The 27,962-nt window shown below is 42.3% G+C and overlaps 1 protein-coding gene across 1 annotated transcript in view; it reads left to right on the forward strand.

The window, feature by feature from the left end:
- LOC114002475 (protein unc-13 homolog B) overlaps positions 1–27,962 on the forward strand; it is a gene marked incomplete at its 5' end in the record, with an annotated part of 71,670 nt that overhangs the window by 21,522 nt on the left and 22,186 nt on the right. The window contains 8 exons of the mRNA XM_039386922.1: positions 667–752; positions 8,528–8,654; positions 13,949–14,045; positions 14,835–14,978; positions 15,116–15,193; positions 15,735–15,812; positions 22,757–22,845; positions 25,976–26,128. Of these exons, the coding sequence (XP_039242856.1) occupies positions 667–752; positions 8,528–8,654; positions 13,949–14,045; positions 14,835–14,978; positions 15,116–15,193; positions 15,735–15,812; positions 22,757–22,845; positions 25,976–26,128 (852 nt within the window). The remainder of the gene's footprint in view (positions 1–666; positions 753–8,527; positions 8,655–13,948; positions 14,046–14,834; positions 14,979–15,115; positions 15,194–15,734; positions 15,813–22,756; positions 22,846–25,975; positions 26,129–27,962) is intronic.

The raw sequence follows: 27,962 nt of genomic DNA on the forward strand, positions 1-27,962 counted from the left end.
GGAGGCACCTGAAAATGGGGTGAGAGTTCTTTTGTTTTTTTCTGATGTTGAGCAGTTCTGGGGTGCACGTTAATGCACACAGTGGTGCCATGGTGCCTTACACTGTGATTTAGGAACATGGTGTTCATTGCAGCGGTGGGAGATTGCATTGGGTGGAGTTGTCACAGCATTGGAAAGGAACCTGAAACAGGTCTGTTTAACCAGTGACACCACTCCAACAGTCCCACAGGGCAGGAGAGAGAGAGAGATCTGACAAGGTATTATACATGAACAGCTGGATAATGCCCTAATGATCATTGATTTAACATAATAATCATTAATCTGTCAGCCTAGTAACCCTTGAAAAGGAGAATGAAAAAAATAGACAAGTAAACGGAAAAAAGGTACAAGGGCGTTGAGATCACATTCTCAGAATTGTTTTCTGCATCTCTACGTGGAATGACATCCAGGACCTGGCTTTTTGAGTTAAAACCAGTGTAGTTTTCAGATTACTTAATCTATGCCACAGAATCCAGTTCACGGTCTCCAGTTTTCACCTGGACCTTTATCTAGGATGAAGGAAGTTCCGTAATGTTGAGCTTTTCATCACATAGTGTAGCTCAGAGATGAATAAAGAAGAGCCTTTTGCTCTGCCACATGCCAAAGTTTTTCCGAATGTCCCCTCAGGTTTCCTCAGGAGCTTGCAGTTGGGAAGATCAGCGCAGAGGTGATGTGGAGTCTTTTTGCCCAGGATATGAAATACGCCATGGAAGGTAAGAGAATGTCTCACTGCTGCCAGCTGACTTGTTGCTGATCTCTTGTTCTCCATCCATTTGGTGAAAATGAGGCCTAAGCACAGGAGTAGCAGCACTGTTTGGAGCAGAGATTCCCAGTGGTTTGTTTGTGCACAGCTGCTTTATGGGTGAGAATTGAGGCCGAGATCTCCATGAGCTCCACGCCTCTGAGTCAGGCTGTGTTGCAAGCTGTTTATCGTCATCCCAGCTGGTTTGAAATCAGAAGTTCTCTTTGACCTGAGGTTACGTTGGCTTAGATTAGCAGCCAGCAGCAGCTTCATTCTGCAGTGTACTGTGGTAGAAAGGGTTGAAAACGTAGGCAGGCTCTGGGTTTTGCCATAGCTCTAGTTCCCTGGATAGTACAGCATAGATGGTCTAAGCCATTGGCAGAAAGATGCTGTTAAAACAATTCCTGCTGCAGACATTTTGAATTAGTCTTTGCATAATTCCACCTCCTAGTAGGGAAGAAATTTTACTGTTTCTGAAAATGAGTTAGGCATGCAAAGCCCAGCAAACTTCCAGAAAGGAATTCTGCTACTTGCAGTACTCTTCAGGTGGTTGATTACAGTTTCTGAACTTGATTTTAGTTCTATACATTGATTTGCACAATCTAATCATCTTTTTACAAGGTTCAGAGAGCATCCAGCTCCCGCTAGCTCTGCAGCTGTGGTAGCAGTTGCTTTCTCGGTATTTCGTAGGGTTCAGCTTTATGATCACGTGTAAGTTGCTATTGTGATAAAAGAGAAGGGCCGGTGCTGTCTGTGGCGTGTTAGTGTCTGTATTCATATTCCAAACCCAGGTCAAGCTGCTGCTTTTGGTCACTCACAAAATTTTGCTCAATCCACTTGTCCCTAGTTTGATTTGAGCTTGCTTATAGAAGTCACGGCCTATTAGACTCTTACTTCAAATTGTTAGAACAAAAATGCTGCCTGTAAAAGAGTTTCCTGCATTTTGTTCTTCAGAAACAGTCTGTGGGGTTGCCCTGTAAGTGAAGAAGGTTGACTCCATTTATTGTATTAATCTCTGTCAGTGCAACAGAAGTAGAGACTGTGCTGTGGGGGGAGGCTCTTTGCCAGCTGTAGGCTTGAATTCAGCAGGCTGCAGGGCTGGATGAAATGTTCTCAATTCTGTGTTAGGAACTTTTTATATACGCCTGTACCCCACAGTGCCTTTGTCTTGTGAGGTCATGCTGATATAAGAACAGACACTGGGAAGAAGGACTAAGACCTACTGTGTTGAAGAATCTCTTTTATAGGGATTGTCACTACTTGCTCATATGTTAGAGATGAGGCAATGGTGATAATTTCATGTTATCTTTCCCTAGAAACATTTTGCTCCTGCAAACCATTTTAGGTCCCCTTTCAGTTTTGTTCTTACTTATATAGAAGGGATGGAGCACCTCTCCTACGAAGAAAGTCTGAAAGAATTGGGATTGTTCAGCCTGGAAAAGAGAAGGCTTCCAGGTGACCTAATTACAGCCTTCCAGTCCCTGAAGGGAGCCTACAAGAAAGATGGAGAGGGACTTTTTACAAGAACATGGAGTGACAGGACAAGAGGGAATGGCTTCAAACTGAAAGAGAATATGTTTAGGTTGGATATTAGGAAAAAATTTTTCCCTGGGAGGGGGGTGAGGCCCTGGAACAGGTTGCCCAGAGAAGCTGTGAGTGCCACATCCCTGTCAGTGTTCAAGGCCAGGTTGGATGGGGCTTTGAGCAACCTGTTCTAGTGTCCCTGCCCATGGCACGGGGGATGGAATGAGATGACCATTATGGTCCCTTCCAACCCAAGCCAATCCATGGTTCTATTTACTCCTGTGTGCTTGCCTTCAAGAATTTATAGTGCAATTTACTCTTCTAACTGTTGGAAGTGTCCTATCTTCCTCCTTTATCTGCAGCCATGAGATCTCTCCAGATCTGGTTGCTTACTTTCCTAAGATTTCCTTTCCCTGTTGCATCCAAAATGCAACTGTAAAAAGGTTACATGTGTGAATTTGACTGTCAAAGGGGACATGACTTTGACTGGGGGTTTTTTGTCTTTTTAATGACTTTATTTGATTACATGTTCGCTTGGCCTCCCAGGTTTTCTCTGTTCAGATCTCATACCATGTCCCCTTTGACTCTGTTCCCACTCATCAATCTGGGCTTATTTTACCTTTTCCTGACATGCTACTGGTCACTTTTGAGCTTCTTAAGACAAGGATTGGTATCATGTTTCCATCCCTTAGTTCCTCAGTGCATAGCAAATACTCTCTGAAAGACCATCCCTCTTCAAAATATTTATTGGTGACGAAAATTGACACAAAGGTGGCTGATGGACGGGGGAGGATTTGCATTTTGAGCAAAAGTTGAAAAACTGCATGGTAGTGTATTTGTACTCTAGTTGTGCAAGTTATGCTGGAGGGTTGGACAGCAGTAGAGTCAACGTTGGGTGTGTCTCTTCCAAATATATATTCAAGAAATCCTCAGGGTGCAGAATTCTATTTGAGGCAAGTGTGATTCCTCACTGCTTTGCTCTCCAGAAACTTGTGAAGATAACCTTTAGAACAAGCTCTACTATAATTCAATTATAGGCCTTACTAGATATATTTTAAATACAGATGATTGGATTAGCTAAGTGCATTTTTTTTTTAAACTAGGGGAAAAAAGGGATTAAAGGAAATTGATTGAATGATGTGAGGGATGATGATTAGATTTGCTGTCCTTAGCTCTTGGCTCTGTCATTTCTCAGGCTCAGTCACTGATTGTTTTACCAGTTTAACTGCACTAAGAGTTTCATATTCCTTTTGCCAGTTTGTGGCATAATCCCTGGGTACATTTCTGGTGCGCTTCAAGATCTATATGCATCAAGAGCTCTCTTCAAGAAAAGCTAATCTACTTTGTGGAGATATGTGCACATGAACCCAGACTATAACACTTGCTCCTAACTTTCTTCATGGTGTTTTCCCTTATGTTCTGTTCCTAAGTTCTGGATCACATGAGCTCATTCACCTCACCAAGTGGTAAGTTCATGCTCCTTGTGGAGCTTGTAGGTGTGAGTAGATGAAGAGTTTAATCTGTTACCCATAGTTTTAGCACTCTGGATGTAGTTTGTCACACTAGCTTTAGTGTTCTGTAGTCTAATGCCAGCATTAAAACAGATCTGCAAAGAAGACTTGAAAGACCATACTGCTGCTGTAGAAATGGAGGGTATGTGCTGTAGGGAGACTCCTGTTCTGATCAGCCACTCCAGTTTTTTGACAGTACCTGATGCACTGAGCAGTTCTGGGAAATAGCCCCTTTGCTGGGTCCCAGGCATTAAGATGTAGATAATGTCTCTTGAAGAATAGCTGCTGAGGTCAGAGCTCCAGTTCGTGTGTGACTCTATTCCTTTCCTCCTGGCCCAGGTGATGCTTGAGGTTCTCTGGTCCTTCCACTCTGCAATGTGAAGGGTTTGGAGTAGAAAGAGTGCAGGCCTGGCTGCATGAAACTGTCCCCTGCCTCCTTCCAGCCTCATACTTCCACACTGCTCTCCAGGATGCAGTGTGGAGGAGAGTTGGGAGGCTCAGGTGGGAGATGGTTTCTTTGAGCTGGAGAGTGGTGCCTGACTGTGTGAGTTGCTTTCCTTTTTCCCCATCATGCCTTTCCCAACTGGACTTTAGCCCCATGTGCACCCACGCAGCCTGTGCAGGACAATGTATAAACTCTAATTTATACCTAGAATACAGGGCTGAAGGGCTTCAGATGCAGAGTTCATACCAGCCTGTGGATACTGCACCACATGTCCTTCAGACACCTTCTGTAGGGTTAGACTGCTGATGTGAGAAATGTTCAAGTCATAAAAATTAAACACCTATTCTCTATTTAAAATGTGTTCAGGAACCGGTAGCAGTCATCAGGCAGCAGTGTGTTTGACTGCTGAAAGGCAAGTGCACCGCAGACAGATCTTATGCCTTCCGCTCTCCTAAGGAGACTCAGCATCTGAGACACAGCAGAAGCTCCAGGATCTACCCTGCTTCTTTTCTTTCTTCCCTAAAGCAATGACAATTCAAAGCACCATTCACAGCAGAGCTGGCACTTGCCTGTTTACTGGCAAAGGCAGTACAGGACAAGTCTTTGAGAAGTGTCCTGTGTTCCCCATCAACCCAAGAGTAAAACAGATCAGATCATCGTGTGTCCCAGACTTGGCTGGCAGGATCATGCTCCCCTGGAGTCACTGTAGTGTAGAGGATGATTTTCCAAGTCATACAGTTGGCACCACCTCTGGGACACTGACTGGTTAATTGGAGTTAATAGGTTTCTCACTGTCCTCTGTGAAACCTCTGTGGCCCAGAAAGCACAAACACCTCGAGCAAAGAGGCTTGTGCTCTTCCTTTATCAGAAAGGCCTTAAAAGACAGTAATAGAAAATCAACGTCATCCTTGACAGCACCATTTTATCTTAGTTTGGACACATCAGCATTAGGAGAGTTGCAAATTGGAAGCGTCTTTGATAGGAAGAGAGACTGAGCAGACTTGGCAGGCAGGATTGAAATAAATCATTCTGCCACTTTCTCACTTCTAATAAGGAGAAGGGGATCGGAGGCACACACAGATGCCATCTGTCTAAAGTGTTGATGCTTCAACAGCCTTGGTACCTATTAGAGTTTCTTTGCAGAAATTTGGCATTATTTGCTGGAAATTAACCCATGAAAAGTAGACTAACAATCAGGAAACATAATCTGTGGATTAAAGGATGTGGTGGAAGCACTGTTCTCTGCCTGAAAAAATAGAACTGGATGTGACGCTAGAAAGTGTGCTGCTAGGGAACAGTTCCCTATTAATGCCTTAATAATATGGCCTTGGTGACCCTAAAAGCTTTTCTCCATTGGAGGCTGTTGGCAGATGAAATCTGGTGAGGAAATGTGTGAGACTTAGAGAACTCTGTGGTCTTTTCAGGATAAAACACAGTAGTTGCTGTACAATATCTCTGTGCTGTTCTGCTGCTGCTGCCACTAAGCTCTTTAAAAGCCAGCAGGTTATAAAGCAGCACAGAAATGTTCTAAGACTGATGACTCCCAGGACCTTCACTTTACCTTTTCTAAAATGGGCTTTCAGTGTATGCCTCTGACTGATGTGTTTCCATGTCACCTTCAGGTAGTCTTAAACATTTCACCTTATAAAGGAAGCAGCTTATCGAAACTGTGCAGGGTCCACTGAAGGAGGGAAGGCAGATGGTGTGAGCTGTTGGGAATGAGGGGGTTTTGGGTGTTTGTTGGCTTTGTCCTCCAGAGTGTTTGAGCTGTTATAGTTCACTTTTGTCTTTTCTCTGTCACAAGCCCCACCTCTCTTTCGAATACGTAAAGTTCTCTTTTATGGTGGTAAGACCTCTTCTTCTTTCTTTTACTTTCCTGTAGTTTATGCCCTTAGTGTCAAGTGTCTCCTTTAGCACTTAGATGGCCAGGTAGTCCTAGCAGTCCTTGGGCTTTAGCTTCTCTGACTGCTTTGCATCTTCGTCTTCTGCAACTTAGAAGTGTTTTAAACATTCTAAAAACAGAAAAAGGCTTGAATTGCTTGCTTTTAGTGCATTGCTTAATTTTGAGGAACTAAGTCTGATTTAAGTCCTTTTTGTGTCCAAGTCAGACCTCTCCTTTGCAGGAACAGCACCTTCCCCATGCAGAAACAGCAGCTGGAGGCAGCGCCTGTCCAAGTTAATGAAGTTATAATTGTCCGTTGGTTTCCTCAGTCACAGGGAGCGAAGCAGGCACAGTTATTGCTCTGTTTGCTTCCAGATCTGTGGAGAGAGTTTGTATTTTCTTCTGCAGTTGCTTGAGGGATGTCAGCAGTTCAGACACTGAGTATACTCCTAAGTGCTGAAGAAAGATACAAGATTATTAATATAAAACAGGAACGGACTTTCCACAGCTCCAATACAAGCAAATTCACTTTGGAGGGAAATGGACCATAGTATATGTAATTTGTCCATTGAACCATTACTCCTGGGGACTGTGTCTCTCAGATACTGGGCATTCCACTGCTTGGCAGTTGCCAAGGCTTATGGAAAAATTCTGAATGAAAATTTCTCTGGATTTTGTGTTTTCGGTTGCATAATTCATACTTGATGTGGACCTTCTTCTTGTGCAGGTTGATGAAGCTTCAAGAGAGATACAGAAGTTTCTCAGTGTTTTGAATTAGTTGCAAGAATTCACATTTACATGAAAATAGATGATGATAATGATGTAAGATAAGCTTGTCTGTCAGGTAACTGATTAGAAAACTACAGCCATTTTGCATCATGAAGATGTATCTTCCACTTATGAGTGTCTGTAGCATGTATTGCTCACATGTGCACAGATCTACCCAGCTACTGGATATACCTGTACTGAAGTCCTAGATTAAAGCTATTCAAAGTTAAGAAAAAGACTTTCTCTTTTCAACATAGCTGAATCCTGTCTGCATGTCAGCAGTGATGCCCTTGGAAAGTGACGTCAGTAAGGAGGTACCCACATGTAAGATAGGAAGACGAGTCTAAACTCAAATTCTAAGGATATAAACCTGAACCTGAGCTAAAATCATGTGTGTCTTAGTATAATATCTCACACTGTAGACATGGACTAGCAGCTTGCTGTGGTGCTAGAGTGAACAAAGAAGCTTGGCACAAAGTGTATTCCTGCTGTGAGGCCTGGCAAACGAAAGAGATGGATATGGACGGGCAGCACTGGGTAGCAGCGGTGCAGAATTGATCACCTGATAACGCAGGGTCACAGTACAGACAAAAGCCAGCTGCTGAGTCCTCATAGCATCGTGAAAAAGGAATTAATTTTAATCTTTTCAAGGGAGATTTTGAAGAAAAGCAGCACGGTACAAGGAGCTGCCTGTGTAAGCACATGAGGGGTGGCTTGGGAGAAAGCGTTTGGGAGAACTTAACAAGTAGTTTAAAAACAGGGATTGTGGGCTGATCAGAGGTGGGAGTCAATTGCTGAAAGATGGTAGTGTGGACGTAGGCTGTGAAGGGCCTTGAGAGTGAAGACATGGTGAATACATTCCTTGTGTTAAGTAAGGGAAGCTGTGATCTAGGGAGTTAAAATGTAGGTCTGAGTATGGCCAGTGCTTCAGCAGTGTAGGTGTGTGGGAAGGGTCATGTTCTGGAGGTATGTGCATTACACAGGGAAGAACTGTGTAATTGTAATTGTTCCAACATTGTCTGGGTACAAAAACATTAGGAAACCTGGAGGGAGGAAGAGGCTCAACAGCAGACACTGCCTTCTGGAAAAGAAGTATCATTAATTTCTCTAAACTGGGGATCAGGGAAGGCTCCACATCCTGTGTAGCTCGTTTGGACTTGCTTGTGACTCATACTGTCAAACTCTTGGTGCTTTCTGCTCTTGTCTCCTACGGGATGTAGTGTAACATGTTGGTATTGCTTTTGTTTGTATCTAAGAATGAACAGATTCACTTGCCTTGATTTTTCCTCTGCAAAGATGGAATCTCGACTGTGATATGTTAAATGAAAAGGCCATAAGAGATTCCTCTGTTTTTATTGCTTTGACAACCAAAAAAATCTTCAGCAAATGGAAGTATTAATTAGAGCTACAGAAATAAACTCCAGAGCCCCAATGGTCAACCTCCAAGAACCCCTGCTTGCTGCCAAAATTCTGTGCTGTGAAGATTTTATGTCTCTATAGATGCTTCATACTCAAAACATTGCATAGTGCAGATGCACTTTATAAAACCTTCCTGTGCCTGATGGCAATGACAGTGGTAAATTCAGACTTAACTGCTTATTTTTCCTTCCTTACAGAGCATGAGAAACACAGACTGTGTAAAAGTGCGGACTATATGAATTTACACTTCAAAGTGAAGTGGCTGTACAATGAATATGTTCGTGATCTGCCTGCCTTCCAGGGAAAAGTGCCTGAATATCCAGCGTGAGTGTATTATGTGTCCTTTAGTAAATCCCCACTGTCTGTCTCCTTGTGTTACCTTGAGGGTAGGGGGATCATTTGGTTCTCCTGTGGCTGCCTTCATGATAACAGCATTTCTTCACTCCTGATGTTCTGTGCTTTTTTATGTGCTTGTTTGTCACCTGTGGTGTTCTGTGCCACTGCCCCAACCCAACTCAGTCCCTTATTGTACAATATCTCCCAGCATTTCTAAAGCTTTAGCAATGGCATGGACAGTCTCTTAGGTCAGTCTGTGCCTGCAGTGTGGGCTTTGGTCAGTTCTTGAACAGCAGATGTAGGCTTACATTCTTGTGTTTGTAGGTACAGGTTTATGTGTTTATACTGTATGTCTGCGTTTACGGATGTCCTATGTGCACACTACAGGATTTGTAAGATAATGTTTTCTCCTTTTTAGAAAGACTGGGTGGTTTACCTGGAAACATCAGATAAGCTGTTCCTCTTGAGCTGGAAGCAGTTGTTTGTAACTTTTATTTAACTTTAAACGAGCAACAGTAGATTTCAGACCTGGAGAAGGTGTATGAGCCCAAAAGGGAACAACCCAGAGATAATGCCGTAGCTAGAGTTCCTTGCCTAAGGCAAGAGCAGGTATCCTGGGTCTGACCAGTGTTTTAACTGGTTTTCAGAGGCTTTCAGTGATGGTTGCACTGAAAGCCTTTTTTCCTGTGCTTCACTGTTACCCCTCCATTGGTTTTGGGGGGTTTAACACACTTTCCTTTTTCTCCCTCAGTCTTTCTTGTTTTGATTTGAGCTTGTTATAGGCTGGGCATGGAGAATAAATTGTTCCTGCTTTATAAGACTAAAATGCTCTGCTCATGTCTCTTCCCAGTCTTGTGCTGGTTCTTGTTTCTTCCCAGCTTTCCTTGTAAGGGAGGTTTACTCACCTCTTTCCAGCTGGTCTGTGTCTGAACATACAATACCCAGCCTTAAATATCGATGTTTCATCTAGACCTTGCCTTGCATTGCCTTGCAGACAGTGCTGTTGCTCTCTGGGTTGACAGCAACCCTTTCTTTTTTCTTTTATTCAGAATTATTGTTGACTCGTGGTGCTTCCAGTGGGCCACAGGCCAGCCCACAGGCACCCTCAGCATTGTGTCCTACCACGCTGCTGTTCCCATCCTGTACATGACTGTTCACTTCTGTCCAAATGCAGCACTTTGCACTTGTCCCCCTTGAAAAACACATCGTGCCTGGACTCTGTTTCCAGTTTGGCACTTTGAATTCTCTTCCCATCCTGTTGTGCATGTGGTCCCTCAAGCCTGGTGCCAGCTGCATACTAATAAGACGTGAGGCAATTGGCATAATTGCTCGTCGTGGGCTGTGGGCCTTGATTAAATCAGGTCAGCAAGAGGCATAAACCCAGTGAACAGGGTGCTGGAATGGCAGTCTCAGAAACCTTGTTCTCTTTGCTGTGCCTCTGAGTCTGGGCAATCTCAGGCAAGCCATCAGACATTCTTAATCTCTCTTTTTCTCCTGTGTAATCAGGATAATGATGCTCAGTTTTGTTCTGCAGACTTCTGCAGTCTGTTCTGCTTTGCTGCCCTTTGTGGTAGAGCTTCAGTGCTCATGTGCATTTGCGGCCAATGGCTTTGTTACTTCACTCTTTTATTTTAGAACAATAGGCACATTGTCACACGTAGGTGATGTTTATTTCAACCATAACCTTCACCTGTCACGAAATATCCCCTTGATATCAATTACAGCTACGTGCTCTTGTCCTTTGATTTGCTTATCACTAGTACTTTGTCTTGAAACTTCCTTAAACAAAGGAGTCTACACATCAGGTTTGCACATCAGTAAACTCTTTAGGTGAAACTAAATTGCTGCTGTCCAGACAACAGTTGGGTTGTCTGACTTCTTGTCAGACAAGAGGTTATCCCCAAACTCGCTTTTCATGTTGAAACTATGAGAAACCATGTTTCTGATAGCCTTGAGATATAATTGAACAAAGTGAAGGCTTGAAAGAATTGAAGCTGAAGTTTTTATACTCCCTTTATTTTCTGAAATTCAGCAGCAGTTTCTGAAACGGAAATAGCTATGTATCTGGGAGTGAATCTTCAAAACTTCCTCTCTTCAGCTTTTAGCTGCCAGCTAACCTAGCTTTTTAGATGCGTAAAATAAGTCTTCTGTGTTTTGTTTTAATACTAGTGTTAGCATGCAGCTAGCATTGTAGCTGCCCTCTCTCTGGTGAGGGAAGGTATTCCTTCCTTGAGATTCTGTTGACTTATCCCAGCTCTCTTCATCAAACACAGTATTTATTCTTCTACTCTTTGGAATCCCGCCTGCCTTCTTGCCTCAGCACTTGCCAAGACCCAGAGGTTGTTCACTGGATACCCACAGCAAATGAACAAGATGAATTCACCTGTCTGGTGTGACACTGCAGGAGCCATGCTCATGGCCAAGCTGAAATGGTAGTGTTTTGTGTTACCTCTCTGTTGTGCAGCCAGCAGAGGTAAACTTCCATTTAGTCCCAAAGTGCTGCTCCCTTTCCCAGCAGGCAGGACTGAAGCATATTCTGTACATACCTTGTTTAGAGGGGTTGGCTGTGCTGTCTGGAGTCAGTGCTGACCCCAGTGAGCACAAAATGTCTCTGAAGTAGCACTGTGAGCTACTGCCTTGTGTGCTGGTGCGTGATTCATTACAGCATTTGCGTCTAGATCAATAATTGAAGCAGACAAGGGAGAAGATATTTGCCATATAAATTTTGAAGTTATTTCTGCATGAAATCAGATTATTTTTATTCGGTTTTGTGCTAGATAATTTTGAGTATGGTTCTGGATATGTTGCCTTTGCAGTCCCCCCTCACTTGCTCAGCAGCCCAAGACCTGATAGTAGAGCACTGTAAGGGGTACTTGGCCTAAGATAGCTCTAGGTTTGTGTTACAGTTCAGAGTATGTTTTGGTTCTGAATATGCACATGGACTGGAGGTATTTATGAATTATTTGCATCTCATGTGTTTTCCTGCCAGCCAATAAAGGGCAAAGTTGAGGCTGGCTTTGCAAATGTACCTACAGAATGTCCTGACCTGACCCTAAGTGATTCATTTAACATTCATACTAAACCTTTTCCTGAAGGCAATGCTTTTTTTAATGAGGGGGAAGCAAATGTACCATCCCCACCCACCCAACAGCACCTTTTTTGTTGCCACCTTTGTTTAGACAATTTGGCAAGACAGTAAAATACCTATGCACTTGATTTTGTACATCAACATATGGTAGCCATAAAAATGGGCAGTGACTGTTCTCAACAGCAAATGGCTCTTTCTTGTGAATGTGGTGCCATAACTAAGGGTGAATGATAATCAGGAAGTTGCTCTGCTTCTCAGAGTGAAAACTGTGGCTTCTGGCACCAAGAAGTAATCCTCCCTGCACATTGACCTGTGACATGTGAAGCAGTCAGCAACTCACAGCCTGGGAATTGTGAAACAGGTGGAAGATGTATAGTTACTTCCTTGTAAAATGCCTGAGTTCCCTTCTAAGGCTCTAGTTGTTTAAAATACACTATTGCAGTTTAAAAGAAAATGTTGAAAGCTTGAGAAACTTGCAGCAGACTTCAACATATGCTGACTTTTAGGAGCCTGAAGTGCCATTCAAAAGGAATTTTTCCAGAATACAGGAAGTCCATATGTCTGTGACAGTATTCCACTGTTGCTGTCTGTAATAAATAGGGCTGCATAGACAGGTTTCTGTTGGCATTTTAACACTGTGTCAGTTACAATTTCCAATATTAGCATTGATGTGCTTTATATTTCAAAGTTTAGAGAGTATTTAAGGCTATCTAGTGTGCTCTGCCTGTGAATTTGCTCTTGATCTCCCTCTCATGTCTGGCACATGCTTTCATGTTCTTTGCAAACTCAGCCCATAATTAGCACAATCTCTATGAACGCAGCTGCCTGTTTAGAGGAGGCTGTACTCTCTGAAGCTCATATAATAATCTTTTGTATGGACTAAATCACACATGGGCACTTTTTTCTTTTATTTGTGAATGCTGTTTAGTAATATTTGAAATTAAGATTTGCTTCAGCTGTGCTATGTTGGCACTTGCATGCAACAAATTCTAGACAGACATTTAAATAAGGCTGTAAGTGCTATCTTATTGCTTAAACACAGACAACAAAAACACACCCACCCCCTTTTATACTGTGTGAATATGTCCCACAGAACAGAGAACAGAGAACAGCTGTAAGATCCCATCACTGAAGCTGCCTCTCACCTTGACTATTTGGACAAGGTGGGATCATGTAGAAGCCTTTCAGTGTAAGAGGTAATCGCAGACACCAGTTCATGTGAGACACCTCTCATGTGTCAGATTCAGCAATGGCTGTTTCAGCAGCTTCTTAAATTCTGCTCTACCACTTAGCTTATCCTCCAAAGTGAAGGGGAACAACAGAGACAAACTTTGCTGTCCTTGTTCTTGGAACTCACTATTTTGGGGGTCTTGCACCAACGCAGTTGGTCCAGTACTCAATATGAACTAAGTTTGTGCTTCTTCATAAGAAAACAATGAAGAGCTGCTGACAGGCTGGCAAACCCTAGCAGATGTCACCAGAGGTTGATCTTATTCAGGCATCTTCACAGTGAGATCAGCAGCCCATGGAAATGGGAGAGTATTCTAAGGGAGCCTCAGGGAAAGGGAGAGCAGGATTAAAGTGGAGAAAACTTCCAGCCTTGATTCCTCTTTCTGGTTTTCCAAGAAGATATCTGTATCTCCAGATGAAGTGACTTAAGGGCCCTGGGAAACAAGTGCTTCTTTTCCTCGCTTTATACTTGTTTGCAGCTCTCACATGAAAGCTGGTACATCCAAGTGGGCAGCAGGACAGGTGCCCTTTGGCATGCAGAGATAGTGGGTGTGGAGGTCTCCCTTGTGCTATCTGGCACTTGAATGAAAGGGAAAGAAACAACAAAGTGCTTTGAGATGATGCAAAGTTAAATGTGGTTCTCAAGGGGGAAAAAGGGAAGGTACCAAGAAGAGAAAAGATAGGGAGAAGGACAAAAACAACTCAGGACCAGCAGTCTGCAGAGGCTGAGCTGGGCTGTGTCCTGCTGGTCCAGCCCAAGTCATGGTACAGGCCCTGCTCACTGGTGCTTCAGAACAGGTACACGTCTATTTGGGAACTTGGACTACATGCACAGACAGCAGTGTTCAGACATCTAACAGCGGCAAGCTTTCACAAGGCTTGCTGGAACTGCAGCAGTGTCAGAGTCTAGTTGGAGTGCTCCATTTCCTGCTGTAACTTGCTGTCTTTCCTGACCCTCCCACAGGTGGTTTGAGCAATTTGTGATGCAGTGGCTGGATGAAAATGAAGATGTTTCCTTAGAATTCCTGCATGGTGCTCTGGAGAGAGATAAAAAAGATGGGGTATGTAGGTCACGCTGAGTGAAACACTTGGTCCTACATCGTTCAGTGCACAGAACCAAATAAAACACTGTAAATTCAGCTGTTGTACAAATGGAGGATGTGGCCCTTTCTGCTTGCCAGACAACTGGGAAACTCATTTATTTTAGGACTTTACAGGTCACAGAGAGCTTTTTAATAGCAAGGTACATATCATTCATTTATGTCTGTTCTGCTGCTGTTAATCTGTCAGCCAATGGCTTGGTGCTCTCTCTGTTTGGAAGAGGTAATTGAAATTGAAAATTGAGGCACTTTGCATGTACTTAGTCATGCAGTGAGAATGTGACCTTAATCCACTGACAGACCAATCTTATTCTTAATTTGCTGAGTATTCCCTATGGAGAGAAGAGCTTTCTTGTTTATTCAGGGACTGTAGTTTGTGATACTAATGGAAACATTCTGTTCAATATCTAAATTTAAAAAAAAATAAAATTAAAAAGAGCTCTTTACTCTCTCCTTCCTTCCTCATTAACTGACAGACCATGCATTTCATCAAGGGTCTCAGCATCATGCAGCACTTCCCTGGTGCTTGTCATGTCATCACTGGTAAAGGACAGTAAACTTACAACCCAACTGAATTGGCTATTTAGCATCTCTAGGCCTTTTGGAGAGGTTTTTTGACTAATTCAGAGGAAGATGTAGGTTTTGATAAATTTGTCCTGCCTTCAATGCCACAGATGATGGAAACACCCATGAAATGAGTGTGTTTCAGATCTTTCTGCTTGACAGTGACTCTTTGTACTTCTGTTTTAGTTCCAGCAAACGTCCGAGCATGCTCTGTTCTCTTGCTCAGTGGTGGATGTCTTCACCCAGCTCAATCAGAGCTTTGAGATCATTAAGAAGCTGGAGTGCCCAGACCCTGTCATTGTTGCTCATTATAATAGGAGGTTTGCTAAGGTAATACCCTCAACGTCCAGATGTTAATCTTGCCTTAATGGGATGTAAAACAACGTAATGTTTTTTTTGTTTTATTTCCTGGAGTTCTTCAGCAGTGGTAGGGGACAAGTAACAGTGCTCACATCTTGTCTTCACAGACTATTGGGAAAGTGCTGATGCAGTATGCTGACATACTCTCCAAGAGCTTTGAGTCCTACTGTTCCAAGGAGAAACTGGTGAGTTGTGCTGAGCTTCTCTTTTGCTCTGGAGAATCACATAAGTGTCCTGATGAAACCAATTTCACATTGCACCTGGCCGTAGTGATGGTGTAAATATTTTCAGTACTGTTATCATCATTCATATGCTTTTGCAGATTGAATTGTGGCTTGGCCCTGGAATAAAAGCAGGTCCTGAAGATGATCTGCAGGGCTTGGAGGCTGTCAGGTCGCCTTGAAATTAACTTCCACACTGCCTGAGTTGTGTGTTACAGAGGTGATTGAAAAAAACAAGTGGGCACAGGTTGCTCTGTTGATCTGGTACTTTGCAGAGATCTTCTGTCTGGGTGTTCTGGAACTGACCATCCCATTTCAAGCTGAAGAAAAAACGACTTGGGGTTTTTTTTAATGTTTGAGTGCTGAAATCTGTGCGTGCCCTACCTCCTGTTTGACTCTCTGATCTGGTGGTACTTGAGGAAGGGTATTGAGGCACAAGGTCTCTCACTGGTGACAATGTGTTGGCATCCTGAGCAGTAACAGGCACTTGCTTTTGTCCCTGCAGCCCTGCATCCTGATGAATAACATCCAACAGCTGCGGGTGCAGCTAGAGAAGATGTTTGAAGCCATGGGTGGTAAAGAGGTAAGAGAGCTCAGAGACTGTGTTGCTCATTCCTGCTGCACTGTTGTTACTAGGGTATGTGCATCATAATGGTTCTTGAGGCCTGCAGTCATGAGAAGAGCCTTGTGGCAGCTGGCACTGTAAGTGTGAGGAGACAGCAGTAGCTAAAGACTTTTCAACTATAGCTGTCCTAAAAAGCAGGAGCAAATATTTTGAAGCACGGAATAACATGGAGAAGGAAAGAGAAGGTTGCATGTCATGCTCATGTGAGCTGGATGTGGACATGGCTGGTGGTTTCTCAACTCTGAAGACAGAGAAGTCTGAGAACTGTTGACAGTTGAATCATTTTATATGGCATACAATTGTGGCACAGTACCTTTAGCATGAGATGTTCAAAATCCAGTACATTAGAGACATGCAAATAAGAGTTCTGTACTCATGTTTTGAGGGATACTCAGATGTGCCTGTTTTTTATGAGATGTTCAGTTTTACAGAAATAATGTTTTATTCCCCCAGATCACTATTTCTGTTCTCATATAATCTATGTATCTTTTTTTTCTCTTCTTTTTTCACTGCTTTTCAAGATTCAGGAAGATGAAGAAAAGCCTGCTGATGCTGATGTTAGGAAAAAATTATTTTCAAGTGCATTTACTTTGGTTGTGTTGTGATAGAGCCTGTGCTATGACCTGTATGCCAAGAGGAGAGTCAGCTTTGCTGATGGACAGCTTAGTTTTTGCCTGTATTGCTTTTCCAAATCTTTCTTGTGCTCAGCGGCAGAATTCTATGAAGTGGCAAAAATCTCGACAAGTTGATTTGCCCCATGAGGCAAGGAAAACTGCTGTCATTCTTTCACATGTCACCTCAACAATACTAATTTCTGAGCCCTACATCAAGAACTAGCATTATATGGTCCCAGCTGTAATAGCAGCAGTAGCTAAATGCTCATTTTTGGAAAAAAAATAAACTTGTGATGAAATGTTTGTGAAGTGGCTTATAAAATTTTAATACCTGTGCATTTAATTTCCCTTAAGGAAGCAATTAGCTGCTATTTTCTGTAGTGGTAGCCATTAACTAGGGGTTTCCTATAGTTCAAATTGAAAATATTCCCTGATACTGTATTAAATAAGTGGAGAATAACATGTGTTTCTTGAAACTGTTGGCTGCTTTTCCTAGACTTCTTCTCTGCATTCTGCCCTTTAAAACCTTCCTCGGGAGATGTAAGTAAAGTAAAACAGAGGTAATGAATCCACTATTTCCCCTGTGCTGTGGAATCGAAAGAAAAAAAAGGGGAGAGAAATCCAGACAATGAGCAATAAAATACACAGGAAGAAATGTGACAAACATGCTAGGAAGCTGGTTTTTGGAAGTGATTTTTTCTTTTCTTCTCAGATGATGCTTATTGCTCTTCATGGGGCTGCTGCTGATCACCAGAAATAAATCGTGTTGTGTTAGGTGCCTGCATTATTTGCTGTCCCCAGGGGTTTCCCGCTTGGTGACTATGTAGAACATTTGCTTCTTGACTTGAAACCTGCAGGTTCTCTGTTTTGCTAGAGTAAACAAGGTTTTGTCCTAGTTCGAGTAGTCTTTCTGATGCAGATTGAACCTGACTACTGGGTAACAATTGGTGAGACAATAGCTTTGAAAACAGAACTTTATGGAAAATGTATCTGTGGGTTTTATCCTCCTTCAGAAAGGACAGTTTTTACTTGCTATGGCAGATCTCTTTTATATTGATCTATACGTCAGATAGTAGCTTGCACAAAACTAAACCTTATCCTGACTACTCTATCCAAAAAGGATCTGCTTTCTTGGGGGAGTAAGAAAGTAGCATAGTTGTATGTCCTGATCTTGAACTGTTCAACTTTCTGTGTTCTCAAAAGTGTTTTTGAGAGCTAGGTACCAAATATTCCATTGTTGCTCTGGCAGATATGCCAGGTGTACCATGTGTGCAGCTAGACCTGGGGGACTGGTTTCAGTTTATGTGTGGCTTCATCTGCTTCCAGTTCACAGATCCATCTCCAGCTACAGCTGTAGCACTGCACAACTCTGGAAAGCTTTGAAATATTGCTGCTACCTAGTGCTCTTTTCCAGTGGGTCCACAACCTGCACTAACAGAAATCCATATAACTTACTCCGTTTTGCAGCAAGGGAAATGAAGGGACAGGGCTCATTCATACTCACCCTGCAGTGTAGTGGCATAACATGGAACAGAAGAGCCCAGTACTATTTATTTACTCCCTTCTCCACCCCCTGCCCCCAATGGTTATGGTACCTTTTCCCTTCACTTCTCTTATTCTTTTTTCAACTGTAGTGCTCAGAGGGTACAAAACAGGGGGAAAATTGCCCAACATCTCTGGTTTAATGTGTTGACATCATGTGATCTGTGAACATTATTAGTCAGAAACAATAAGGACAACAGCAAAGCTTTAGAGAGCTCTGTGTGGAGGGATTCTCTTGGGTCTGTGCTTGAGAACTCAAAGCAAATATATTTACGCACACACGTGCATATGTGCATACACAGAGAAAAGTATCTTAAATTATTTTGGGGAATTATAATTAATACTTGCATTTCCCTTTTCCGCTGTGTTGATCTCATGGGATCAAAACAGTGTCACCATGACTCAGGAACATTCTCAGACATCCCTAAAGCATGTTTTGGAAAGGCAGTGTTTATGGAGTGGCAGATAGCATTAAAAGCATAATGAACAGTGGAATTGAGGGGTGAGTCCTGGACAAAAACTGGATACATCTTTTGAAACCTTTGATTCATCTTAATCATCTCCAGTACACCCACAGAATGGAGATAATAATTTACCTCTGTGCTAAAGTGGGCTACATATATTCAGTGCTAGTGTTTGCCTGAACTTGGCCCATTTATTTAATTATTCATACATTATCTAATAAAACCTAATGTGTCCTGCATTTTCAACCCACCTCTGCAGTTTTCCAGCAGAGTTCAGCCTGCAGTCCATTATTTTGCTTAGCTTTTCATGAGTAATGAACTCATGCCACTGAAATTAAAAGGCGTGGTACTGCATTGCATACTGCTGGAGTCTAGATGTACTGTGAAAGACTAGTTTAAAACATTTCTACACCTTTTTTCCCCAAAGTCAAGCATGTGAGGTGAGTATCAGAGACAAGCACTGCCTGGGAAACCCAAGGAATTAGCTGCTGAGTAGCCACATATTGTCATCACACAATTTTCATGCCTTCGGTTTCAAGCTAATCTGCACAATTAAAGCTTCAGGAAACTCTCCTCTTAAGGCTTAGCCAGAGTTAGCCCACATTTTAAATCCTAAGTTAGCCACCTGAATAACAAATTGCAGGACGGCTTAGAAACAGCCAAGATTTAATAGCAGTGTTCTCAGAGGATTTGCAGTATCCACTGTTTGCTCCTCTTTAGCTTCCCACATGCCATAGCTAAGGCCACCCCAGTATTTGTGAAGTTGGCAGCTGTTGTTTGGATTCGGTGCAGGTCCCTAAAAGGGGGTTGGACCTGGTGAGCTCCCTGCCTCACAGTTACCTCTGCAGAGTGGAGCTCCCAGGGGCTGGTGGAGGGAGGCAGAGCAAAAATCAGCAGCTTCAAACCGGAGTCAGATGTACTCCATAACTTGCATAAAGCTAAAATAAGTTAGCAGGGCATAATTCTTTACCTGCTGATAGGTCAGGTCAGACCCGATGATTTCACAGTGTGAATTGATTAACATCTTCAGCCTTTGAGAAGGCAAGAGCCGTGTCTGTCCACGTACACCAGCTACCGAGAAGCCTTTCAGTTCTGGTCACTCGCACTTCACCAGTGAGTGTAGAAACCAAAGGAGAACTAATGGCATCTCTTGGAAAACTTGGAAGCCCATCACAGCAAATTCTTAGACTCAAGGCTTCTGTTTCATGCATGAGAGAAGCAGGAGATCAGCCTAAATTCAAATTGATAACCCCGTGCTGTAAATGCCACCACTCAGATGAACTGAGGTTTCAGCCCTAAATAGGCTTGGATGAGACTTTGGGGCCCAGGTTCTCTGAAGTACCAAGTCCCAGATCTTTGCAGAAAATTAACAGAGCCCTGATTTCCTCCCTGAAATTTAAGTACAGGGTTAGCTTTTCTTTCTTTGAACCTCAGTTTTCAGTGTCATACATTTAGTCTCAAATACACAAATTTGACTGGAATTGAAACACTGGCTCAGAGATCAAAAGCCACCTCACTGTGGGTACTGTCCCTTTTTTTGCACAAGGAACTTTTCATTCTTCCTCTGAATTATCTCTGATACACCCACAGAAAGGAGATCATAAGCCTGCTCAGCTCCAGCTTCTCACAAAAATGGTGTGGATGTGACATGTGGCAGTGACCCAGCTGCCTAACACTGCTTTCTGCTTTACCAGCCAGATTTATCATGCAGTCCAAGTAGCAATTCCTGCTATCAGTGATAGCTGATATGCTTAGAATTCATTGCTGAGCAGCAGCAGCAATACCAATGCTGGTTCATTTGAGCACTGTTATCAGTGCTTCACCACATTGGCAAAGAATAGTTTGCAGTTATACCACATGCTACACTACTTTGTAGCTAACATGTAATTTATATTTGTGAAACAGTAGTACATACCTACCAGCCCCTTGCTAATGGACTTAAATCACACTCAGGTAATTCCCTGAAATTTGATTCCTAAAGCCAAAGCATTCCACAGCCTAAGCATTTATGTAATGTGTATTATGTGGACTCCTCCACAGTAGCAGTTGCTCAGAGGACAACAGCTTTTCTAGGATGGCAGAGGACTTGGTGGATACTGAACCAGAATGCTTACCCACCAGGGTTTGGCTTCCTGAGGGTGAGGCTGGGCACCTCTAAGTTAAATCTGGGCAACTGTCTTGCCAGATGCACCCAGAGAGCTGTGAGCTGATATTTTGGAGGAATGAGAGTTCCTTACCACAGATAATGGAGCTCATCCCCTTGGCAAAGCATTGTTCCAGCTGTCTCTTCTCGCAGTACTGGGATAGCAATCAGCTGTTTTCTGCTCTGAGGAAGATCAGTTTGCAGTCAACGAGTACAATAGCAAGGGGAAGCTTAGATAACTCCATGCCACCTCACAGGAAAATAAATCATGAACCACGGCAATAAGCTGTTCATCCTGACCTCAGACATCCTCTAGACTGTGCATCTGGTAACTTATAAGAAGTAAATTGTGAAGAACAGGTGTCTTGTGCCAAATTCTTCTGGCTTTTTTTTTTTTTTTTCCAACTGGAAAAGCAGTTGGAATGTTTTGATGAGTCTTGAACTGGTTCTACCTCAAGTCTGTCAGAAATGGCCAAAATCAGGGGACAGTTCTATGCCATTAATTGTAGATAGCAAATCAGACAGCTTGTGACTCATTGTGCCTTTGGGCCGTGGGAGGGAAGGATTAATGTAGGGGCAAGAGAAGCCACCGCCACCAGATGCTGTTTTTGTTTTGTTACCTACAAGCTTGGCTAGAATGAATGCTGATTGGCATGACATTAGCTTCCTTCTGCCGTCACGGAGCAAGGGTGTTAGAAAGATAATAGGAAAACCAAATCACTTTAATAAAGGAAAAATAATCAGAGGTAGCAATGCTTAAAATTATAAGGCCTAAGTAATCATCATTTGCTTGGTCGCTGGTTCTTAGTTTAATTACTTTTAAAATTCTGATCCAGGAGTTTCATTAGCACAGGTTCAAATGTGTAATAGAGTCAATTTTCCATGCCAGCTTACAACAGGAAAGTGAACAGATCAGATTCCAAATCCCCTAAGGCTTGGCTTTCTCTGACAGATGCTGAGAAACATGAAAAGGGCTTCGGCACTGAATTTAGAAATGGGAACTCCCATTGTGTGCAAATCCTATATAGATGGATATGCTGTAAAAATCTAAACTGATTTATACCACTGTACTGGTACCTGGCTCATTACATCTGTAAATAGATGCTCTGCCTAAGGGGTAAGAGCTGAAGTTCTGAATGCCAAACACAAACATTTCTGTGAGCTTTTTTATTTTACAAACATCTTGCCTGCCTGCATACAAAGGCAAATCTGTTTTACAAGTTACTTTTTCAGAGCAAGTGATCCCAAAGCATTCATCATTTGTTGTTGGGTGTACACACAGGTAGGTTGCTCAGAAGTGGTTCTTTTGATGCTGGAGGGATGACTACAGCTGGAATACAGGGCACTGTTCCATGTAAAAACAGGTGGCTTTGTGCTGATAATAATGGAGGAAGTACTTTCTTACAGAACCTGCCAAGGTGTTGACAGCATTCATGTAGTGCTTGGGGCACTTTATTTTTGTTTTTGTTTTCTGAAGTCTTCTCTGAGCACTTGCATACAAAAAGCTGTCTGGCTCCATGTGAGAGCAGAGACACATTTGCTCAATACCTAAAGCTGAGATCATGCTTTCCAAAAGCGATGAGTGCACAGCAGCTGCTGCCATTATGTTGTGGCCAGATTTTCAAAATCTCTGGGGTCCAACCTTCTGAGAGCAGAGGCTGGGTCAGTCTTCAGCTGGAATACTTGGCAGCAGGGTGGAAGGTGAAACAGCTTCTTTCAAGATCATACACAAGTAAATAGAAACCAATGTGAAAAACCCTGTCTCATTCTAAACTTAAAGGGGTGAAATGACCCATGAGCTGAAGATACTGCACAGTACTTGATTTCTCTGCCTAGTTACACTCTTGGCCACAGGGAGTTCACATGCACTTTATTTCTCAACTTTACAAACCTCAGGAAGGGCATTGAAGGGTATTGGAGCCTGGGGAAATCACTTGCTGCTTTTTAGGCAAATATCTGTTGATAATTTCACAGCTTCTGTAGCAGCAGTAGGCAGTGGAGGAGAGCATCCTAGCTGGCAGAGTCCAGTGGGGATAGTTCACCTGCTTATTAAGTATAGCCTCAACAGTGAAGAGAAGCACTGCAAAGGACAGCAGACTGCCCTCTGGGTTCAAACTAAATGCTCTTTTTCATCTACAGTTGGATGCAGAAGCAAGTGACCATCTCAAAGAGCTCCAGGTGAAGCTGAACAATGTTTTGGATGAGCTGAGTGCAGTGTTTGGTAACAGGTGAGTATTACAAGGTCCTTGTCCTTGAAGCATTCCTTTCTTTTGTCTAATCTCATTCAGTCAGGTTAAGAAGAGAAGAGAAACTCCTGTGAACTGCATTATATTTTTCTTTTTGTCCTAAATTCATTGCCTTTCAAATAGTGAGACCATCTAAAGAAGTGAGAAATATTTTTAAAGTCTTTCTCTTCTGTATTACTCTGCTTGGAAAATGTAACACGGAGATCTCTCAACTGTGAAATGTATTTGACTCACATAGAGTGATTTTTTTTTTATTTTTATTTTTTTCTGTAAGTAGTGCTTGTCAGTAACAGAATTGCCTGCTCCTTTACTGCTCAGAAAGCAGTTTCCAGCTTAGCGTTTATGAAATAACATTCATGTTTAAACGTTCTGCTCTAAATGTATGAAACAGCTGACTGATTTCTGATTGTTAAATGAATATTGGGATAAGAAGGAAACAGGTCTGGAATTTGAGATTGACTTGTTCTAATGCTGCAGCAAATGGTGTTTTCTAATGTTTCAAGGAGAGGAGCTCTCTAAAATATTGCCAGAGTAATTGATAGCAATTAAGTTTTATTACAAATCATGTTACCATTTACCTGAGGATAAGAGTGTGCTCAGCTTTATAATAATTTTGTAGTGAACCATAAAAGATGTCAATTAAGGAAAATCTAAAAATGCAGAACTCCTAACTGATCTTTAGAAACAACCACTTCTCATTACAAACCCCATTCATTTCATATTGTGCTCCATAACAGGATTAATGCAGGCATAAACCATAGTGTAGGTTGGATATGGGCAAGGCAAAACAAATTGTACCAACTTGGCCTCCTGGGTTCTACAGATTTGGAGTATTTATGACTAAAAAATCATAGTGGGATTTTTCAATGACTGTTTGGATTTCAGCACAGAGAGCTAAGCAGGGAGATAAGTGAGGAGTTCCCAATGCCAGTAATGGATACTGTACCAAGAAATGGAGAGACTCAAACTGTAACTGAATTGAATCAATAAGGTTCATAACTAGATGGAGGGTGAGTGAGAAATCATAATTAGGAGGGTGATTTTTTTTTTTTTTAATCTGAGTATTGCCTCCATGGTGTTGCTGCTACAAAACAATCTTAATATTTGCAAATATGATTTAAAGAGATTACCAGTATCAGCATAGTTACTGGGAAGTGTTTTAGAGAGATGAACCAGGAAGAGATTTAGCCAATCAGATGGCTCAGATGCTTTGTTCATTCCTTAACAGTAGCAGGGAGCGAAAAGCAGAGCTGCAGTTTTACTGTATAAGCAGAATCTTCTAAAGGATGTAAACTTAGAAGGTAAGACAGATATCTGCAATATTCTGTGCAGAGTCTGTAAGCAGTTGCTCCTACAACACTGTGAACACCTGATGCTGCGGATCTGAACTCCTCCTCACCTGTGTGATATAATTGCATTTGCTGAGAAGGCAGCACGTGTCCAGGGAACCTCACCACCTTTGAGCTGAGAGAGGATTTTGTCTGGACACAGAAGTACTTTCTGCTTTAAGAGATATCATAGAGAACAGGAGTCTTGGAGGGGTTTATATTCATGCAAGGCTAGCTGTTGTTCTGTCCCTGGAGGCTGAAGGATTGAAGAAGGGAATTCCTGCAGGAATTAGCGAGCATCAGGCCCTGTCAGACAGCATAGGTGAGGTCATTTGTTAGCTTGCTGCTGCCAAGGACTCCTGTCAAGCTGTACATCTACACAAGCTTCACTTTCAGGTGAACCTGTTGCCACAGTAACTGATTTATTATTTTTCATAGAATTAGTAACAGTTTTAGCTCATTTTTTATCTTTTAAGGCATTGTTATTTTTTATCCCTGGCTGGGAGGTTTAAAGCATCTTGAAGTGGGGCCCTGCAGCTGATGCAGTATTTGGGAGAACTGTGGGGTGGGATTAGCCTGTGGCAGAACAGGAACTGTCAGCAGTACAGGAAATTTTTTTATGCTCTTTCCTTTGATGTGATTTAAGTCTCTGGTTAAGCTGACAGTGTAGCCACAACTGACTGCTGCAAACCTCTTTCTGCTAGAAATGGGGAAGGCGGGAGGCTTCACGGAAGGAAAGCTGTGGAATTGTTCCAGTGAGAGGCAGGCTAGAAGTGAGCAAAAGGGACTGAGAGGCTGGAGGTGGCAGTGCAGTAAAGGTGGCCAGATGGAGAAGGAAGGTGAGAGCCACGGGGCAGAGCAGTTGTACAGTAGCACCCAACCCACGGGTGTCCTGGGTGGCTCGCACACCAGAAGTTCAGGTCGTTTATGCAGATGTAAAGCTGACTTCCAGATTAGTGTCCCTGCTCTTAAAACTTTACCCTAGCTCCTAACACTGGCTTATCTCCCTGGTTTCAAGCCCCTGTGCCATTAGTGGATAGTTAAATGTCACTTGTAGTGCCTGTTGTTACTAACTGTTCTTTTAAATGTCAGAGCATTTTCCTTTATTTGCTGAATTGATTTGTTGTCAGCTCTGCTGATCTATTCATAATTTTTAATCATTGCATTATTTAATTTTGAACCTCCTCTTAGCAGGAAGAGATGGAAAAGTAATTGTGCTTTAATGCCTTGTGTGTCACTTCATTACAGGGACACTGCTCATTGCACAGCTGAGCCCCACATCCCAGTATGACACTTGGCATGGACTGTATGGCAGTGAACTGGTTTAAGTTGGTGCCTGCCTTCAAGCTGTCTCTGTTATTTTAAATACTTAGCCTATGATGGGTCATAACCAGATTTCTGCTGATGGACTCCTGGGTGCTCAGAGTTGTGCATGCATTGTGTCATTGCAGAAAAATGGAGAAAGCAAGGATACAGCAGGGTGCTTTGAGCTAAGAATAACAGTGTTTCTTGAAATCAGGAAAGGGTAATTTCTTTCTGTAAGATGAATGAAGAAACTCTTCTCAAATGTGATTGTGTCTCGTATTCAGAGGTGATCAGCTGTGTGTGGGTGGTGGGCATAAGGAACTGGAGAACATGCCCCTTGGTAATAAATGCAGTAAAGAAAAGAGCAGCAAGTCTCATAAAGGAAGAGTAACTGAGTGCATGGTTTATGAACTTGCAATATTTTATCTTGTATCTCTGCCACTGATAATCTTGTTTTTGCCTCTCTCCTATCTGTTCAGCTTTCAGACTCGTATTGATGAGTGCGTCAAGCAAATGTCTGATATCCTCTGTCAGGTGAAAGGGACAGCAAATTCTGCTGCTAATGCCAGAAACACAGTTGCACAAGATGCAGATAATGTCCTGAGGCCATTGATGGATTTCCTGGATGGAAAGTAAGGGAGTGTTCAAACATATGCTACACATACAGCTTATTGGATTGGAACAGGAATGGAGCAGAGAGGAAAATAGCTCTGTATTCTTGTATTGTTCTTGAGGTGTCTGGTCTCCAAATTTTCAAGAAGAATTAATAGCTTTTCTTCCCATATCTGCTTCTCACAAGCCATGGATAGCCTCTTCAGCCCTCATTCCGTGCCAGAGCACATTCTCAATTCTTTTTTCTACCTCTGGCAATTAAAACAATCAGCAAAACACGCTACTGATCAGGTAGTGGAAAAGTCTGAAATTCTAAATTATGTAACTATGCTTTTTTTTCCTATAGGAATTGTACTGTAACCAATTAGCAAACAAATTGAAAATAGTGCTTACATAGTTGATACATGTACTACTCAGTATCCCAGTTGTGTTAAGCATGTGTGTTCTGGTCATACCCGGTTCTGTTCTGACTAGCAAATAAGCTTCTAAACTATCTGATTGCATAAGCTTGAGCCATTGCTTTCATTAACTGTTGCCATTAATACCATGCAGCATGATTCAGCTGTACGAGGACAGCTAAATGGGGCTGACTGGACATAATTTTTGTCAGCCAAGCCTTGAATTACAAAGAGAAATAGTTTTTAATAATTGTAGAAGTTAAATCTCTTGCTGATGCACAGTAGTTCTTTATTTTGAAAGGAGTGGCCATCAGTTTTCATAATAAATGCTTCAAGAGATGTGAAGCTTTGCAAGTTTAAAATATAGGGGGTTTGGTTGCTCTTAGTGTTGATTATCCCATCTTTGCTTTGGGTCACTGTGTGCTAAGTGACTTTCTGCAGCAGTCATTACATCTAGGAGCTTTCTCATTTAAGCATTTTCCATGCATGCCTTCATGAATCCTGAGAAACCAGACTCCTTTGTGCCGCTGGGAACTTGTTATTCCTCAGGCTTGTCATCCAGCTGTGGAGCAAGTAATTTTAATTATGATAATCCAAGCCTGGATTATTTTCTTTCCTCCTTTACAGAAGGAGAGTATTTTTTGATACTTACTGCATCCCCCCCGCATCAGTCTTGTCCCTGTTTGTTTTTGTTCATTTACTGTCTAACCAGCTGTAGGAAGAAGGGAAATTGGGAGAAGATGTTACACACTGTAGAAGAGCCAGCTGTCACCTGTGCCCTGCTACTGGCCACAGAGTTCCTGTTCTGTAGCTCTCTTAGTTTGATCAGTAAATGCCGAAGTCCAGCAAAGGAATTCTAGTGCTTTGTGGCCTTTTTGATAGCCTGTACAATAATAAAGGGAGAAAAACTAGGGAGATAAAGCAGAACTTCTTTATGTTAGAGCAGACAAACATATGGCAGTTGATTGGTGTTGAATGCAATCATAACGAAATGTGGAGGAGTCCAAGTAATGCTTCAGGGGAGTTGTAGAGGTTAAAGATTTGGAGACTTGAGCAGCTATCAGAAGCCGTACAGGAATTTCTGCGTAACACTCTGGGAAGTACTAATTTAAGGCTTTCAACATCATCATCATGGCTGGGCTTCGCGAACGAAGATTTGGGAAGGGCTCTACTCACGTTTGTTGCAAGCGCGTCTTTCAACATATATCCTTATAATAACAGCTTGAAGTTAAAACTTATTATTCTGTATTTATAATTTTTTCCTGTATTCTCTATAAACCTGATACATCTTTTTAAGGGAAACCTGTTTGATGGTACCTGCTCTTATTTGGATTATATATATTATTCCCAACCACCTATTACCAGATGATACCTTCTGTAATCCCCAGGTCAAGAAACAGAAATCACTGAGTTCAGAAATATCAGTAATCCATTTTGGCCATTGTATCTAGTGCTA

Source organism: Pipra filicauda, unplaced genomic scaffold (assembly GCF_003945595.2).
Source record: "Pipra filicauda isolate LSUMZ 115617 unplaced genomic scaffold, ASM394559v2 scaffold513_size392548_pilon, whole genome shotgun sequence".
NCBI lineage: Eukaryota > Metazoa > Chordata > Aves > Passeriformes > Pipridae > Pipra > Pipra filicauda.